This window comes from Hylobates moloch, unplaced genomic scaffold (assembly GCF_009828535.3).
Source record: "Hylobates moloch isolate HMO894 unplaced genomic scaffold, HMol_V3 SCAFFOLD_15, whole genome shotgun sequence".
Lineage (NCBI taxonomy): Eukaryota > Metazoa > Chordata > Mammalia > Primates > Hylobatidae > Hylobates > Hylobates moloch.
In genome coordinates, this window is record NW_026652290.1 from 43,614,370 (window position 1) to 43,633,135 (window position 18,766).

Genomic DNA, 18,766 nt, shown 5'->3' on the forward strand with positions numbered 1-18,766 from the left:
ACCCGGAGGTGGACAGTGAAGCTGTCAATTTCCCCACCTCAGCCCTCTCCCAACGGGGAACGTACGCTTCGGTTCAGGAGTGGGCTTTGGGCTTCCCTTTATATCTTTGCATTCTCAGCCGCACGAAGTTCAATAAAGAACCACGACGAACCAATAATGAGTCCTCTGGGGTTTGCGAGAGAGATAAATCCAGGACAAAATAGGGACCTCTCAGTAACATCCGTGCATTATGCATTATGTACAGTTACTGAATAAAACACAGAACAGGACACAGCCGATCAATTCCCTAACATAGGTCTTCATCTTCACTCTCAAAGCGAGGGCGAGTTCTAAAAATTCCTGTGTTTAGAAGAGTCATGAGGGAACCTACAGGGGTGGTGGAAAATGTTCTATATCTGGATCTGGCCAGTGATATTTTGGGTTTTAACTATGCAAAAGTTAATTGTGCTGTATATGTTTATGCCTGGACTTGAGGAAAAATGTTAACAAAAGTAAACAAAAAAAAGAAAAAAATGTTTATTCAACACTAACAGAATGAAAACGCAGTTCAAGCGTCACGGCTGAGCGAGAGCACAGCTGTCTCATTTCCAGTCTGGCGCACTGGACCGTGAATACCGAAGCACGCTCCTGAGAAAGTCCGGCCACGCCAGCCTGCGCACTAAGAAACTGCAACTCCCACCATGCTTTGCGGCCTTCCGGTTCGGCCGTGTACCCGGAGGAAAGCAAGGGTAGGACAACTTGGGTTCCGGGCTGCTGGGCGGGAGGCGCACGCGCAGAACTGTTCGCCACCCGACCGCCCGCCCCTTCCTCTGGCGTCCAAGGTGATACCGCGCGAGGTCCGCAGCCAATAAGGAGGCGGATGTGACGGCCCGTTTGCAGCCGCCGGCAGCTACTGCAAGGCAAAAGCCGGAGTGCACCTGTCTTTTGAAACTGCTGCTCTTTCACTTCTCAGGCATCACCGAGAGCTCAGGTGAGGCAGAGGGTATTGAGAAAAATCCGACCACCACGTCCGGGTGCTGGTGAACATTCTGCTGCTCCACATCCGGAGCGGAGGAGGGGCGCAGCCCCAGCACCGGTGTCGGTGTCCTGGCGGAGGCTCTTGCGCATGCGCACCAGGAGGCGTCGAAGTTGGGGCCACCGGGACTGTGCCTTCTTCCTCTGCCTCCCCGGGCGCAGGGAGTGGCCGGGATGCCATTGGAGAGGTACCTGGGGTTCAGTTAAGGACCAGGCCGCTTGATTGTTTTGGCGGATACCTGTAAGGGTGTCCAGGAAATGACTAGGGAATTTGAGGACGCGCTGTGTCCCGTCCCACCCTTCCAGCGGAGCTGTAAAAAGGAAGAATCAGAGGCTGTGGTTTGAAGAATGAAAAGCTAACGGGGGATTGCATCGTCTCTTTACCCGGTTCTCAATACTCTGACCACCAACACCTACACCCAGAATAGCTCTTCTTAATCGCATCTTTTTCCAGTTATCCCGTAATTAAATCCTGGCCTCATTCTATAAAGTTCCAGGGTAAGCATTCTCTGTTTATCCCTGGAGCACAGCTTCCAACGTGCAATTCAGTATCTTATTTTCTTCTTCCAACCCCCTCACTGAGGGTCACAGTCCTACTGACATTTTTCTTGAGCGGTAGGGAGTGTGGAAATCTTTGCTGTATTTGAAATACAGCACCTTTCCAATTTTATATCACGAGGAGCTTACAGTTTGTTTTTTTTAACTCAAATACTTTTGAAACTTAACAGTGTAGTAATTTGAACAGAAGTTAGGCACGTGTTCATTCAACGTTAAATGCATGTTTATTGAGTACCTGCTGTGTTCTGTGGAGATACAAAGATGAAATCAAGTATGCTTTTCAAATGCTTTTCCCGTAAAGAAAAAGGAATCAGAATTGAAGTTTGCAAGAATATTTCTCTTCAGCTCAACGTTTATAGAGGGCCTGTGTGGGTCAGAAGCTGATTGAATGAATTCACAGTTTGTTGTGAAGTTTGGGGTGCTTCAGTGTTATTTGCAAATGTATCGTAGTTTATTGATATGCAACAGCCTCCTGCTTTGATAGGCAAATTATAAATCATTTCGCAGTAATGACCCTGAGATACACATAAATTTGCCCTCTAATTGTTGGTATAAAATTTCTCGTACAAAATACTCCATTTCTTTTAAAAGAAGTAAAATTTTGGCCGGGCGCGGTGGCTCACGCCTGTAATCCCAGCACTTTGGGAGGCCGACGCGGGCGGATCACGAGGTCAGGAGATCATAGCCATCCTGGCTAACACGGTGAAACCCCGTCTCTACTAAAAATACAAAAAGAAATTAGCCGGGCGTGGTGGCAGGCGCCTGTTGTCCCAGCTACTTTGGGAGGCTGAGGCAGGAGAATGGCGTGAACCCAGGAGGCAGAGCTAGCAGTGAGTGGAGATGCGCCACTGCACTCCAGCCTGGACGACAGAGCGAGACTCCGTCTCAAAAAAAAAAGTAAAATTTTATACTAATTGCTAGTACAAAATACTCCATTTCTTTTAAAATATATAGTCATGTGCCACATAAGGACATTTCAGTTTTATGAGATTATGATACTGTATTTATTGTACCTTTTCTGTGTTTAGATACACAAATGCCATTATGTTACAGTTGTCTGCAGTATTCAGTACAGTAATGTGCTGTACAGATTTGTAGCCTAGGAGTAATAGGCTGTATGATATAGCCTAGGTGTGTAGCAGGCTGTACCATCTGGGTTTGTGTAAATAGTCTATAATGTTTGAAACAATATCAAAATCACCTAATGATGCATTTCTCAGAATGTATTCCCATTGTTTTGTGGGTTTTTGGTTTTTGAGACAGGGTCTGGCTCTGGCGCCCAGGGTGGAGTGCAAGTGGTGCGTTCTCAGCCCACTGCAGCCTCCGCTTCCTGGGCTCAAGCTATCCTCCTCCCACCTCAGCCTCCCTAGTAGCCGGGACTACAGGCACACACCACCAGGCCTGGCCAATTTTTCTATTTTTAGTAGAGACGGGGTTCCATCATGTTTCCCAGGCTGGTCTCAAACTCCTGAACTCAAGTGATCTGCTCACCTTGGCCTCCCAAAGTGCTGGGATTACGGGCGTGAGCCATAGCGCCCAGCCTAGAATGTATTCCCATTGTTAAGTGATGCATGACTGTAATTGAGATAGGTCTTCCTTTCTAATCTGAATTAGTTCTATTTTGAAATTCTTATTTTGCACAGAGGAGTGATGATAGAAAAAAACCCAAAATTTAAAAAAGTATTTGGAGTGTTTTACATCAAAGTTAACACTGCCAGTAAATGGAAACCAGTATTAATTTTTGTGACCTCATAGACTTTTTTGTTAGGTAATGGGAGAACAGGAATGGACATTAATGCTTAGGGAACACCAGGCATTCTTCTTTACATAAATGGTAATGAGACGTCTTAGGAGTTAAATGAAACTCATTTGGGCAGCAGCCATGAAAAAATCTGTGTTTTGCTCAACTGTACTCTGTGTTTAAGTAAAGTTTAATATATATATTTATGTGTAAAACCTCAGTAGGTATACCTTCCTATTCGCAGTTGTTTCTGATTTCTCTTTCCCATTGGTAAAGAACACTGATTGTCAGTATATATCACTAGGTATAACTTCACAACTCATTTCTCTGTGGTTTGTTGATGGTCTTAAAGACTTGTCTTGGCTTTAGTGTAGTAAAACGTATGCTAAATCAGAAGCACCCTAAATTTGCTATAAGTAGTTTTTGAGTGGTGTGACTAGAACTTATTGAGAATTAAATTTAAAAACACATAAAAATTGTTAAGCCGAACATCAAGTGCTTGGATGTTGTTAGAATACTCCATAGAGTACACATTATACACTTGCCAGAGTTTTTGAAAATGGTAGAGAAAAGCTTGCTTATTGTTTGCATTTTTTTAAAATGTATTTTGTACATCTTCTCCCCAGCACCCAGGCTGAACTCTGTACCATTTGGAAGAATGGAAGCTGATGCATCTGTTGACATGTTTTCCAAAGTCCTGGAGAATCAGCTGCTTCAGACTACCAAACTGGTGGAAGAACATTTGGATTCTGAAATTCAAAAACTGGATCAGATGGATGAGGATGAATTGGAACGCCTTAAAGAAAAGAGACTCGAGGCACTAAGGAAAGCTCAACAGCAGAAACAAGTAACCTCTCTGCCCTGCTTTCTGAAATTGCTATAACAGTATGCGCCTAACAACTTATATATACATGTGCTGTAGTAGTTACATTTCGTTCTTTGTGTTTAGGGTTTTTGGAATTCAGAATACCTATTACTGTTAAAAATTTGCCCAGAAAAAAATATGTTTTAAAGACACATTCAAAATTAGCCCAATCTCTATATTAATCCACAGTCGAGTAAAAGAAAGATCTGCCCAAGATCATTTTTCTGAGCTTGGGTTTGTTTGGTTGAATGGGGGGCTAGGGAGTCATTGGTTTCCATTTCAGGTAATATTAAAGCCGATTTAGCTATTTTCAAAGCAAACGAGATAAGACAGATGAGATAAGAGCTATTAAGTCAATTTATGTTGAAAAATTTATTTCAGGCATTTCCAATGAAATAATTATGTGGCATATTCAAAAGAATGCGTGCTTTGTAACAGAGGTAGCCACAGCTCTATCGTCGTTGCCTCTTAGAATGTTTGTGTAGAATAAACGCAGAGTTGTAAACTCTGAGTGAAACCAATGGATTAAATTCTGTAAATTGAAATTTTTTTTTTCTGCTTTTTGAGATGGAGTCTTGCTGTGACACTCTGGCTGGAGTATAGTGGTGTCATCTCGACTCACTGCAACCTCCGCTTCCCGGGTTCAAGCAATTCTTCTGCCTCAGCCACCCGAGTAGCTGGGACTACAGGCGCACACCACCACGCCTGGCTAAGTTTTGTATTTTTAGTAGAGACAGGGTTTCACCATGTTGGCTAGGCTGCCCTTGAACTTCTGACCTCAAGTGATCCGCCCACCTTAGCCTGCCAAAGTGATGGGATTACAAGCATGAGCCACCGCATCTGGCCAAATTGAATTTTGATTAAAACATTTTTTCCATTGGGTTACATGGAAATACATTATCACCAACTCTGGTTCCTTTTCAGTTGACTGTGACTTAAACATGAGGCTTAACTTTTCTGAAGAAATAGGGAGTTTTGACCAGGCATGGTGGCTCATGTCTGTAATCCCAACACTTTGGGAGTCCAGGGTGGGTGGACAACCTGAGGTCGGGAGTTCAAGACCAGCCTGGCCAACATGGTGAAACCCTGTCTCTACAAAAAATACAAAAATTAGCCAGGTGTGATGGCGCACACCTGTAGTCCCAGCTACTCAGGAGGCTGAGGCAGGAGAATCTCTTGAACTCGGGAGGTGGAGGTTGCAGTGAGTCGAGATTGTGCTACTGCACTCCAGCCTGGATGATAGAGTGAGATCGAGTTCCCCCACAAAAAAAGAGAAGGAGTCTCGTTTGTATTGGTATAGCATCACTTTGATGTGTTTACACCCTCACGTTTAGAAGAGTTACTACAAAAGGAAATAATCTTTTATGAGTGAGTCCAAATTTTTATATTTTGAGTTTTCTAAAATAGAGTACGTTATATGGCTTTTACATGTACCCTATTTTAGAAAATAGGCTGCTTTTCTTTTTCTTTTCTTTTGAGAGGGAGTCTCACTCTGTTGCCCATCCTGCCTTGACCTCTCAAGTAGCTGAGATTACAGGTGCCTGCCACCATGCCCAGCTAATTTTTGTATTTTAGTAGAGACTGGGTTTCACCATGTTGGTCAGGCTGGTCTTGAACTCTGACCTCAAATGATCCGCCTGCCTTGGCCTCCCAAAGTGCTGGGATTACAGATGTGAGCCACCCCACGCCAGGCCCAATTGGCTCCTTTTCATAGTATAGGGCTGATAATTAGTATGCAAAGGACGGATTATTGGAATTTAAGGTAATATATGTTTAGGTTCTGCCACAAACTTATATTTCGTGGTCACATTTAAGTACTAATTGCTAATGTGCAACTAAAAGTAATTATTTGTAACTAGGATATTTTTGTAGAGAGACTGAATTCACCTGATTTGCAGTGATGAACATACATTAAATAATGTCTTAAAGGAACTTTTTGGCAGTTCAAAACAGTGGTCTGAATATTTATAATTAAAACCAACTAAGGCAGACTGGCTATGGGCCTTTCTTATTATTAATGTATAAATCAATTTCAAATGAATTTGTCATCGAGTAATTCAGAGGGTCATATTTTAGAACTTTCACTGCATTTTAGTAGGTCTTTTTTATTAAAATATTTTCTGGAAATAGGCAAGAAACCTAGTGATTTGTGTAGATATTCTTTTTATAAGAGATTATACAGTAATTAGATTATACAGTAATTTTGATTTTCTGATCCACGAGGGTATTGGGGAGATCAGTGTATGATTGACTTACACTCGGCACTTAATAAGTCTAGGTGAATCTATATTCTTCTGTCAGCCAAGCACCCTCCTACTGTTAACTAGAGCTGGCGCACTTAGGTAGGGAGCAGAACAGAGGGATAAGGTAAAAAATAGGAGTTAAGCAGAGGCTTGGGTGACAGCCACTGAGAGCCAGGTGCTGCCCGGCTGCCATGCCTCAGGTAGGCCCATCCTGTTTGATTCTGTTCTGCAGATACCTTAGGAGCACACGCTGTCCAAAAGGGGCTAAGAGCACAGGGGTGTAGTGAATGTGTCAGCAGAGGCCCTGAGCATTGGTAGAGGCTTGGAATGGGCACATCCTCCCTCAAAGGAGCCAGGACAGGTTCAGGTCTTCAGCCTCTTGGTTAAATACCTGAGAATAAATAATGAAAAGAAATTGCAGCTTTTTTTTTTTTTTTTTTGAGATAGAGTCTTGCTCTGTTGCCCCAGCTGGAGTGCAGTGGCACAATTTCGGCTCACTGCAACCTCCACCTCCCAGGATCAAGCGATTCTTCTACCTCAGCCTCCCAAGTAGCTGGGATTATAGACGCCTGCCACCATGCCCAGCTAATTTTTGTATTTTTAGTAGAGATGAGATTTTGCCATGTTGTCCCGGCTGGTCTTGAACTCCTGACCTCAGGTGATCTGCCCACCTCAGCCTCCCAAAGTGCTAGTATTACAAGCGTGAGCCACTGCGCCCGGCCTAGAAATAGCAGCTTTTTAAAAGACAAATACTTTTTTTTTGGAGACAAGGTCTTGCTCTGTCACCCAGGCTGGAGTGCAGTGGTGTGATCTTGGCTCACTGCAACCTCTGCCTTCGGAGTTCAAGCAATTATTGTGCCTCAGCCCCAGAGGAGCTGGGATTACAGGTGTGTGCCAACACACCTGGCTAATTTTCATAATTTTTGTAGAGACAGGGTTTCACCGTGTTGCCTAGGCTGTTCTCAAACTCCTGTCCTCAAGCGATCACCTACGTCAGCCTCCCAAAGTGCTGAGATTACAGATGTGAGCCACTGCGCCCAGCCTAACAAATACTTTTTAAGGGCACATATCATTGGTAAGTTGTGAAAGCAGTCATGAAACGTCATATGTCATTGGAGAATTGTATTTGAGAGTTAAACTGTGTATAGAAATTTCACATAAGAAAATATCAGGGTCTCCTGTGAGTGTCAGCTGGATGTAAGTGAATGTGATTTTGACACCGCAGTCACTAATATAGTCTGGGCCATGTTCACTGACGTCCAGAGGAGGAAGGGAGATGGCCCTCCTGGCTCTTTGGTTGGACCCCTTCTGGAGGCTGGATTCAGACCTCTGTCACATTTTAAGAAGACATTGGTGAATTAGAGTGTGTTTAGTTGATATCCTGGAAGAGCAGGAACTCTAGAAATCTTTTCATATGAGAACAGTTAAAAGGAACTGGAAGTGTTCAGTGTGGAGAAGGGAAAACTTAGGCAATATGTGATGTTTGAAGGGCCCACATGGGAAAGAGATTAAAACTTTAATCTTTGTCCAAGCTGGAATCCACAGACCAGAATTATGGATATATTGCAGTTCAGTGTGAGATGACCTTTCTAACAATTATTGCAGGTATAGAGGCTTTTTAAACATTTATAAGGTCGTTATCAAAAGTAGGCAGGGCTCTTGAGCTTCAGAGCTGCAGTATCCTCCTTCTCTCCCCAAGACGAATTGGGTTTATCTCATAAGCATTATTTTTATTTTTATTTATTTTTGAGACAGAGTCTCACTCTTGCCCAGGCAGTGGCGTGATCTCAGCTCACTGCAACCTCTGCCTCCCGGGTTCAAGCAATTCTCCCTCCTCAGCCTCCCAAGTAGCTGGGATTACAGGCGCCCACCACCACGGCTAGGTAATTTCTTGGTTTGTTTGTTTGTTTTTTAAGTAGAGATGGGGTTTCACCATGTTGGCCAGGCTAGTTGGGAACTCCAGACCTCAGGTGATCCAGCCGCCTCAGCCTCCCAAAGTGCTGGGATTACAGGCATGAGCTACTGCACCCAGCCTCATGAGCATTATTTTTAAAAGATTTGTAGTAACTTGGATCAAATGCTTCTGGTTTTAGTAGTTTAAGAGTACATGGATAGAGTTAAGTGGATATTTACATTCTGAGTCTCTCAAGTCTAAATTTTTATTTTGAAAGTTCTGAGAAAATAGACGTTTTAAGCTACAAAGACAGGTAATTGTCTTGAACCCAGGCCGTGCTGTGGAGACATTCACTGTCCATGGACTAGTTTTGCATTGACAGTAGAAACAGGAAAGTAAATTGCTAAAAGAAATTCATTTTTCTTTGACTTCAGCCAGGCACAGTGGCTCATGCCTGTAACCCCAGCACTTTTGGAGGACAAGGTGGGAGGATTGCTTGAACCTAGGAGTTTGATACCAGCCTGGGCAATATAGTAAAACCCCCTCTCTACCAAAAAAAAAAAAAAATACCAGGCGTGGTGTGGCATGTGCCAGTGGTCCCAACTCCTTGGGAGACTGACGTAGGAGGATCTCTTGAGCCCAGGAGGTTGAGTCTGCAGTGAGCTATGATCATGCCACCACACTCCATCCTGGGCAACTTTAGCAAGACCCATTCTCAAAAAAACAAAACAAAAGAAAAAAAACACTTTTGGGCCGGGTGTGGTGGCTCACATCTATAATCCCGGCACTTTGGGAAGCCAAGGCAGGCGGATCACAAGGTCAAGAGATCAAGACCATCCTGGCCAACATGGTGAAAACCCATCTCTACTAAAAATACAAAAAGTAGCTGGACATACTGTTGTGCGCCTGTAGTCCCAGCTACTCGGGAGGCTGAAGCAGGAGAATTGCTTGAACCTGGGAGGCAGAGGTTGCAGTGAGCCAAGATCGCACCACTGCCCTCCACTCTGGTGACAGAGCAAGACTCCGTCTCAAAAAAAAAAAAAAACAAACAAAAAAAAAACTTTTTTTTTAATTGACTTCATTACAAAATACTATGGTGATTTGGACACTTAAAATGTCAAGTGGTTCTGAAAGAGATATCTCACATGTGTAATGTTTTGCCTCTCTCCAAATTAGGAATGGCTTTCTAAAGGACATGGGGAATACAGAGAAATCCCTAGTGAAAGAGACTTTTTTCAGGAAGTCAAGGAGAGTGAAAATGTGGTTTGCCATTTCTACAGAGACTCCACATTCAGGTAACTGTGTTTCCATCTGTGACTTTTTCTAAAAAAACACAGTGAATTGTTTGGCTGGAGATATACTGGCTTACTAGAGAAATGAAGAAAACTAAAAGAAAAAACTTCCTAAGTTGTTTCATTGTACTCTCTCATGTTATTTAGTATTAAGTTAAGCAGGCAGGGGCCCAGTGACTCAAGCCTGCAATCTCAGCACTTTGGGAGGCCAAGGGTGGGTGGATCACTTGAGGTCAGGAGTTCAAGACCAGCCTGGCCAACATGGCGAAACCCTGCCTCTACTAAAACTACAAAATTAGCCGGGTGTAGGGGCAGGCACCTGTAGTCCCAGCTACTGGGGAGGCTGAGGTGGGAGAATTGCTTGAACCCGGGAGACGGAGGTTGCAGTGAGCGGAGATCGCGACACTGCACTTCAGCTCCAGCAATAGAGTGAGACTCCATCTCAAAAAAAAAGAAAAAAAAAGTTAATTGTTATTTTAAAGAGTAACTTAAAGAACAGTTACATGCAAAAGTATAAATATTACTGAAAGTCAATATTCCCATATAAATGGCTTATATTTTTGAATTGTATTTTCACTAGCTAACTAAAAACATCTTAGAAATGTACACTTAAAATTCTTATCACCATGACAGTAATTATTTCCCTCTAGTATTGTGATATAGCCATGATATTGGGAACGGGCAACAGCTGTTGAGAGTCACTGTTCCTTCAGTTCCTCCTTGAAGGAACTAGCAACTGTGATGGGGAGACGGTGGCTTGGCCAAACCTTTCATCAGAGCAGAGTTGGGACTGCCAGTCTTGGTTAGAAGGAGAAGTGATTTTTCTTAGACCACCCTGGGTCTCCAAATTTCTCTAAAGAGGCAGATCTCTTATAAAATGTTAATACCTCCTCAGAAGAGGTCATATCTTAAACCAAAGGACTCAAGCCTTTGTGGTTTTTTGTGCACAGATTTGATTAGTTGCCAACACTTAAAAATTGAGAGATAACTCCTTTTGAAAATATCCACATTTAGAATTTTTCTTTAAAAAATCAGGAAACTTGCTAATAGCATAGCTGGAACTGTAATGGCAGTCATCTGCTGACTGGCACCTGCCTACCTGGGACAGACAAGCACTGTGCTCTAGAGTCTCTGGCACTCACTGTGGTTTCAGCCCTGCTGTCTTTCTCATTTCTGTAGCCTTCTTGCCCCTTTGTCTTGATCTCACAACCCAACAGCTTCATTGTTAGTTAACACCTTTCAAGAATTGATTGCCTGGTATTCATTGACTAAGAATAAAAATGAAACAATATTGAGATGGTGAAATCCCTTATGAGGAACAGTGAGAGAAGGGATTAGGCAGGTAGAAAGGTATCAGAGAAACCTCTGCCCTTGTGGTACACAACCATCTCCCATTGGCACACATTCCTCAAGTTGCCAACCTCTGACAAATATGATGAGGTGATATATAAATATACTAGTATGTAAAATATTATTTGTCCACTTGTGTTTTTTTGTTTTTGAGACAGAGTCTTACACTGTCACCTAGCCTAGAGTGCAATGGCAGGATCTTGGCTCACTCCAACCTCCACCTCCCGGGTTCAAGTGATTCTCCTGCCTCAGCCTCCCGAGTAGCCAGGGCTACAGGCACCCACCACTACACCCGGCTAATTTTTGTATTTTTAGTAGAGACGGGGTTTCTCCATATTGGCCAGGCTGGTCTCAAACTCCTGACCTCAGGTGATCCACCCACCTTGGCCTCCCAAAGTGCTGGGATTACAAGTATGAGCCACGGCACCCGGCCTCACTTGTTTTTCGTATGTCTTTCCCAACTAGATTGTTGGTTTTGTAGAGGCAGCGCATTTGCCTGTATTGTGACCTACTGTTCTCTGGGATCACAGCCCTAAAGCAACTGCCTGACACATAGTAGGTGGTCAATAAATACATTTGATGGTGTATAAACAGTGCATCACCAGGAGTACTCACCTTCAAACAGAACCGAAAAATCAAAATCATCCAGTTAACTTTATATGTTAGCAAAGTTCCTAGCACACAGTAGGCAGGATGCTTTCATGTACATTATCCCTAGAACATTCGCAATAATCTTCAGAGGCACTTATTATTATTCCTGTATTTCATGTATGGAAACCAAGATTTGGAGAAATTAAGTGACTCACCTAGTATCACTCAGATACTAAATGATAGAGAGATTTGAACCCATGTTTTAAGCCTATTGCTTTTTTTTTTAATTTTTAATTTTTGTGGGTAGTAGTAGGTAAATATGGGGTACATGAGGTATTTTAACACAGGCATGCAATGTTTAATAATCACATCAGGGTAAATGTAGTATCCATCACCTCAAGCTTTTATCCTTTGTGTTATATACAATCTAATTATGCTCTTTTAGTTATTTTTAAACGTACATAAAGGCCTATAGCTATTTATACCATGACTGTTGTTTTGGATTTTTAAAACTTGATTGACGGGTTGGGCGCCATGGCTCACGCCTGTAATCGAGTACTTTGGGAGGCCGAGGCAGGTGGATCATGAGGTCAGGAGATCGAGGCCATCCTGGCCAACATGGTAAAAACCCATCTCTACTAAAATATTAGCCGGGCATGGTGGCGCATGCCTGTAGTCCCAATTGCGCAGGAGGCTGAGGCAGGGGAATTGCTTGAACCTGGGAGGCGGAGGTTGCATTGAGCCGAGATCGTGCCACTTCACTCCAGCCTGGCAATAGAGCAAGACTCCGTCTTGCTCTTTAAATACAAATTAAAATTAGCCAGGCATGGTGTGGGTGCCTGTAATCCTAGCTTCTCAGGAGGCTGAGACAGGAGAATTGCTTTGAACCCAGGAGGTGGAGGTTGCAGTGAGCAGAGGTCGTGCCACTACACTCTAGCCTGGGCGACAGAGCAAGACTCCATCTCAAAAAAAAAAATACATTCCTTACTGCAGTTAAAGTATGGAGTTGATATATTTACAAATTTTCAGGAACATATTTCTCATATAAAGGTTTATTTATCATTTGTTTTGAGCTTTATTTAAAAACCATTTATTAATTTGTTCTCTCACCATTTTTCACTGAAATCTCATTACTGAACTACGTGAGTGACATATGAAAAGATATATCCGGGGAAAAAGTGATGAGGCACCAAGGTTACACATAACTTATGTTAGACCCAAACCTAGTTCAGGAAAAACTACATCAAGTGCACAAAAAGCTTACTGGTAAAGATAACCATGAAGTATTTTGTGTGTTAGTCATCTAAAGAGGTAGTTCTCAAGCTTTATTTGAGCATAAGAACAGCTGTATGTTTCCCAACTCCACTGCCAGAGAATTTTGATTCATCTGGATATTTTAAAAGTTGACGGCAGGCTGGGTATGGTAGCTCACACCTCTAATCCCAGCACTTTAGGAGGCTGAGGCGGGTGGATTGCTTGAGGTCAGCAGTTCAAGACCAGCCTAGTCAACATGGTGAAACCCCATCGCTACTAAAAATACAAAAATTAGCCAGGCGTGGTGGCAGGTGCCTGTAATCCCAGCTACTCGGGAGGCTGAGGCAGGAGAATTGATTGAACCCAGAAGGCAGAGGTTACAGTGAGCCAAGATCGTGCCACTGCACTCCAGCCTGGGTGACAGAGTGAGAGTCCAACTCAAAAAAAATAAGTAAATAAAAGTTGATCATAATGAACACCTGGGGTTAAGAACCACCGGTCTAAGATTGTTATGACAGTCTGTTTTAGAAACACTCGTGAATTGGCCAGTCGAAAATGAATTTTTTGAGACAGAGTCTCACTCTGTCGCCTAGCCTGGAGTGCAGTGGTGTGATCTTAGCTCACTGCAACCCCAACCTCCCAGGTTCAAGTGATTCTCGTGCCTCAGCCTCCTGTGTAGCTGGGGTTTCAGGTGCCTATCATGACGCCCAGCTAATTTTTGTATTTTTAGTAGAGATGGAGTTTCACCATATTGACCAGGCTGGTCTTGAACTCTTGGCCTCAAGTGATCTGCCTGCCTCAGCCTCCCAAAGTGTTGGGATTACAGGCATGAGCCACTGCATCAGGCCAGAAAATAAATTTTAATGCAAAGAAGATGTCACTTTTTTTGTTTGTTTTTTGTTTGCTTGTTGAGATGGAGTCTCACTATGTTGCCCAGGTTGGAGTACAGCAGCACAATTTTGGCTCACTGCAGCCTCTGCCTCCCAGGTTCAAGTGATTCTCCTGCCTCAGCTTCCCAAGTAGCTGGGACTACAGGCATGCACCACCACACCCAGCTAATTTTTGTATTTTTAGTAGAGACAGGGTTTCACCATGTTGGCTAAGCTGGTCTCAAACTACTGACCTCAGGTGATCCGCCTACCTCAGCCTCCCAAAGTGCCAAGATTACAGACGTGAGCCACTGCACCTGGCCAAGAAAATAACCACTTCTGTTTCCGTCTTCATTGGAAGATGGCTTAATAAAAGTTACTACTGGTAGGCCGGGCGCAGTGGCTCACGCCTGTAATCCTAGCACTTTGGGAGGCAGAGGCAGGCGGATCACAAGGTCAGGAGATCAAGACCATCCTGGCTAACACGGTGAAACCCCGTCTCTACTAAAAATACAAAAAATTACCCGGGCGTGGTGGCAGGCGCCTGTAGTCCCAGCTACTCGGGAGGCTGAGGCAGGAGAATGGCATGAACCAGGGAGGTGGAGCTTGCAGTGAGCTGAGCTCGTGCCACTGCAGTCCAGCCTGGGCGACAGAGCAATACTCCACCTCCAAAAAAAATAAAAAATAAAAAAGTTACTACTGGTATTTTTTAATTCCCTAGAAGCATAATGGCCACATTTATTTAAATATTATTAGTAACCCTTAGCCTTAATGTGCTTCTTACTGACAGTGTTGCATATTTAGGAGTAAGAAGTTTTTCCTCGGTAATGCTGTTCAGTTTTTCTTCATGACTTCCTAATATGGCACCATGTGTGCATTTCCGATTCTTGTAAGTCTCTTCCGAGTTCTGTCAAGTTTCAGTTTGTTCCTCTTCAAGTTTCCTGTGTAAGAGATGGGACAACTTCCTTTATGACTTAAAGCATATGTTTAATATTTTGAAAGAGAATATCATTAATGCAAATCTGACTTTCTAGAATCTTATAGGCTGTTTGCCCATCTCATAATCAGGCAGCTAACCTCCGATCTGGAAGTGAGGTCATCTGACACAAGTTTAAGTTGGCTGCCATGTTATGAGAGTCAACAGAAAAACTACATAATTAGATTTCCCTTAATGATATTTATTTTGAAAAAAGCGATCTGTGGTTTTAGCTTATAATTTTCTATGTGTGGTTACTTACAGGTGTAAAATACTAGACAGACATCTGGCGATATTGTCCAAGAAACACCTCGAGACCAAATTTTTGAAGCTGAATGTGGAAAAAGCACCTTTCCTTTGTGAGAGACTGCGTATCAAAGTCATTCCCACACTAGCACTGCTAAAAGATGGGAAAACACAAGATTATGTTGTTGGGTTTACTGACCTAGGAAATACAGATGACTTCACCACGGAAACTTTAGAATGGAGGCTCGGTTCTTCTGACATTCTTAATTACAGGTAACTTTTAACAAAAGAAGAGATTGATTTTAATTCATGTATAGTTGATATTTTTACAAAAGATTTTTGTATTGTAACATTTATTTTATGAAATTAAGGCATTTCGGCTGAGATGTAGAAAGTTTCTCAAAGGAAAAGCATGTTTTTTGAAGTGTGTAATATTAGCGTTATTTTATAGCAAAATCAGATTTACAGATAAAACTGATTTAATAGGTAAAACTGAGTCTCACCATACTCCTGACTATAAAAGTTTTCAGCTTAACTTATGCTATTGACACTAATTTTGTATTAATCTGGAAACTTAAAATGGCAATCCAGTGTTGACTGTTCCCTAATTTAAGCCAGATTACTCAAATGGATTCTGACTTGTGATTCTCTTTGATAAAATAAAAATTAAAAAGCAGACTCTTGCAAAGAAAGTTATATTTTAAAATACTAGATTTTTAACATAGATATTTCTGTTTTACTTATAGAGGCTGATGCATACAAAAAGGTTTCTATGCCTAGCTTACATTGCTTGCTATGAAGAACAGTTTTAGTTTGAAAACAATCTAAAATCCAACTTCCATTCCTTTGTCCACTTCTTCAGACAAATAATTTATCTAATTCCACAATTCAGAGCATATCATCTTGTCTTTTTTGCCTTTTCTTGATTTGCAAAAGTAACAGGTAAAATTACCATTCCATTCCAGAGTCTGCAATTACCATTCTAGAGTCATGGTGCCTTTCAGGAAGTAGAAGGTTCTCTCACGTTTTTCTCTCTTCCCCCATTTCCCTCCCATCTTTTCTTTGACTCTCCTAGACATGCCGAAATCATTCCTATGTTGTAGAAATTGGTTTCATTTTCTTAATATTAACATAAAATATTAATATTTATTAAATAAAGTTATATATTTTGAAGCAATTTTAAGCCTTAAACAAATTGCAGCCAGGTGGGGCACTTGTGTAATCTCAGAAGATTACAAACTTTGAGAGGCTGAGGTGGGAGAATCAGTTGAGGCCAGGAGTTTGAGACCAATTTGGGCAACATAGTGAGATGAGACCTTGTCTCTACAAAAAACTAGTAGAAACAACCCCCTGCACACTAGTACAAAGAATCCTCATTGACCCTTTGCCCATATTACCCAATTTTAAACATTTTATGTTTGTTTTATCATTGTCTTTATAGATACTATGAAGTATTTTGGGAACCATTCGAGTGGAAGTTGTGAATACAGTGTCCCTTTACTCCAAAAGACTTCCATATGTATTTTCTAAGAACAAGAAAATTTTCTTATGTAGTGACAGTACAATTATAAAAACAGGAATTATTGTGTAATTTACCGCTCTTATTTCAAGTTTTCTCATTGTCCCAATATTGTCCTTCATACCAAAAATGCAGCACATTTAGTTATTACATCTTTAGTTACCATTGTTATTCTTTGGGTCTTAAGACTGATGTTTTTGAAGAGTACAAACTGTTTATTTTGGAGAACATCAACATCTCCCAGTTTGGGTTTGTCTTATATTTCCTCAAGATTAGATTCAGATTACTGATTTTTGACAGGCATATTATGGAAGTGATGCGTCGTATCAGGAGGTGTGTGATGGTTTCTCTCATTTCCGGTGACAACTGAGCACTGTGTTAACCAAATGTTAATCCATAATTAATGATAAAAAGGAAAATAGGTCTGGTGCAGTGGCTCATACCTATAATCCCAGCACTTTGGGATGCCAAAGCAGGAGGATCGCTTGAGCCTAAGAGTTCAAGACCAGCCTGGGCAATGTAGTGAGATGTCATCACTACAAAAAATGTAAAAATTAACTGAGCATGGTGGCACACACCTGTAGTCCCAGCTACTCGGGAGGCTGAAGTGGGAGGATCGCTTGAGCCCAGGAAGTGGAGGTTGCAGTGAGCTGTGATGACACCACTGCACATCAGCCTGGGCCACAGAGTGAGACCCTGTCTCAAAAAGAAAGGAAAATAAAATTGATCTAAAACATTTAGTAGTACAAAATAAGGTTTAAGGCTATTAACCATCAATATAAGCATTATACCTCTTCCCTAACACCAGCATTTTAAAGAAATTTTATTCTATGTTACAGGAAGAAAACAAAGAGATTTTTGTGCAGTTTAGTATACTAGTACTAAATCATGAAGAATAAAATGCTTTTTTTTTTTTTTAGTGGAAATTTAATGGAGCCACCATTTCAGAACCAAAAGAAATTTGGAACAAACTTCACAAAGCTGGAAAAGAAAACTATCCGAGGAAAGAAATATGATTCAGACTCTGATGATGATTAGAGCTCAGTAATTCTTTGTAAATTGTCTTTTTTTTCTGCTTCAGATTTAAATGTGTTTTTAAAATTCTATTAATGTCTATACATTGGTCATCTAAATACTCATATTCTTGAGTTTTATATAGTTGTATCACATCGAAAGGTGTCTTTACTATTTTCTGTGTGGCCATCATGTTTAAGTTGAGGAAAACTCAGTTCTTAAATTGTCTGGGAAGGGTCTGGATTCTCTATTTTTGAGATTGACTTTATCACAATATGATTCTTACATCTTTATACCATTTACAATTGTGTTTTAGATCTACAGAGTTAGAAATTCAAAAACTATTCCAGGACTAATTCTTAATTGGCATTATTTATACAAGAGGTCAAGTAACATTTACTAGTGCAGTACTGCACTCATAAATGAATTATAAACACTCTTCTGGAATATATTTAAATAACCATTAAAGAACTGCTTATTTATTCTGGACACTGCATGTTGATGTTGAATCAACTGATGGCAACAGAAAGCTATTTTGATTTGTGAACATACTGCCTTATTTAAAGGGTCCTGATTGCTTGTATTTTAAGACATTCATTAAAAAGAAACCAGGAAACACTTTTGAAATAACAGCATAAGGAACTTCACTGTCTCTGCTCAATAAAACACGTGTAACTGGAAGTTTATGTGGAAATTGTCATAAAAGCATACATCCAACAAAAACATTTTTTCAAGAAAGTCTTCTAATCTTAGAATAGGGAGTCTGTGGCATTGGAGCCATGACCCCATTCCCTCTCTCCAGTTCCCAATCCTGGACTACAGTTTCTCCTCTGCAAGAGTAGATTATTAGCATGCCTCATTCCCTGAAGCTCTGTGTTGCAGAAGCACTTTTGCAAGCAAGAGTAGCCAAGAGGTTTGGCACTCCTTCCTCCACCTAGTCCCCACTTACAGCACAGAAACTCTAACCCAGGAATATCAGACTAAGAATACTGGGCCTCAGTTGCTTTTGCCCCAGCTTACTCATAGGATGAAGGCTCTTTACTCGTATGTAGGGTGAAGGTTCCATGCAAGGAGATGCACTTGGAGGAGACCAGGAGTTCTATCACCCCTTTCCCCCTTGTAGACTGTGGGTATAACTCCTAGAAAAGCAGGCTGCTATCCCCATCCCTAGCTCTGGTGCAGCAGAACAGAGTTTCTGTCCAGTGGAAATGTCAAGTCATAAAAACAGCTCTGGGCCGGGCATGGTGGCTCACGCCTATAATCCCAGCACTTTGGGAGGCCAAGGTGGGTGGATCACAAGGTCAAGAGATCGAGACCATTCTCGCTAACTTGGTGAAACC

The 18,766-nt window shown here is 41.8% G+C and overlaps 1 protein-coding gene across 2 annotated transcripts; it reads left to right on the plus strand.

Annotated features, from left to right (window-relative positions):
* Positions 1 to 832: 832 nt before the first annotated feature.
* TXNDC9 (thioredoxin domain containing 9) lies at positions 833 to 18,107 on the plus strand. 2 transcript variants are annotated; one of them, XM_032178092.2, is made up of 5 exons: positions 833 to 970; positions 3,940 to 4,160; positions 9,492 to 9,610; positions 14,912 to 15,166; positions 17,333 to 18,107. In XM_032178092.2, the coding sequence occupies exons 2-5, from the start codon at positions 3,972 to 3,974 to the stop codon at positions 17,448 to 17,450; spliced, it is 681 nt and encodes a 226-aa protein (XP_032033983.1). In that variant the 5' UTR covers positions 833 to 970; positions 3,940 to 3,971; the 3' UTR covers positions 17,451 to 18,107. The 2 variants fall into 2 exon arrangements, with proteins under 2 accessions (XP_032033983.1, XP_032033984.1); XM_032178093.2 differs by lacking the exon at positions 833 to 970 and adding an exon at positions 1,014 to 1,512.
* Positions 18,108 to 18,766: the final 659 nt, after the last annotated feature.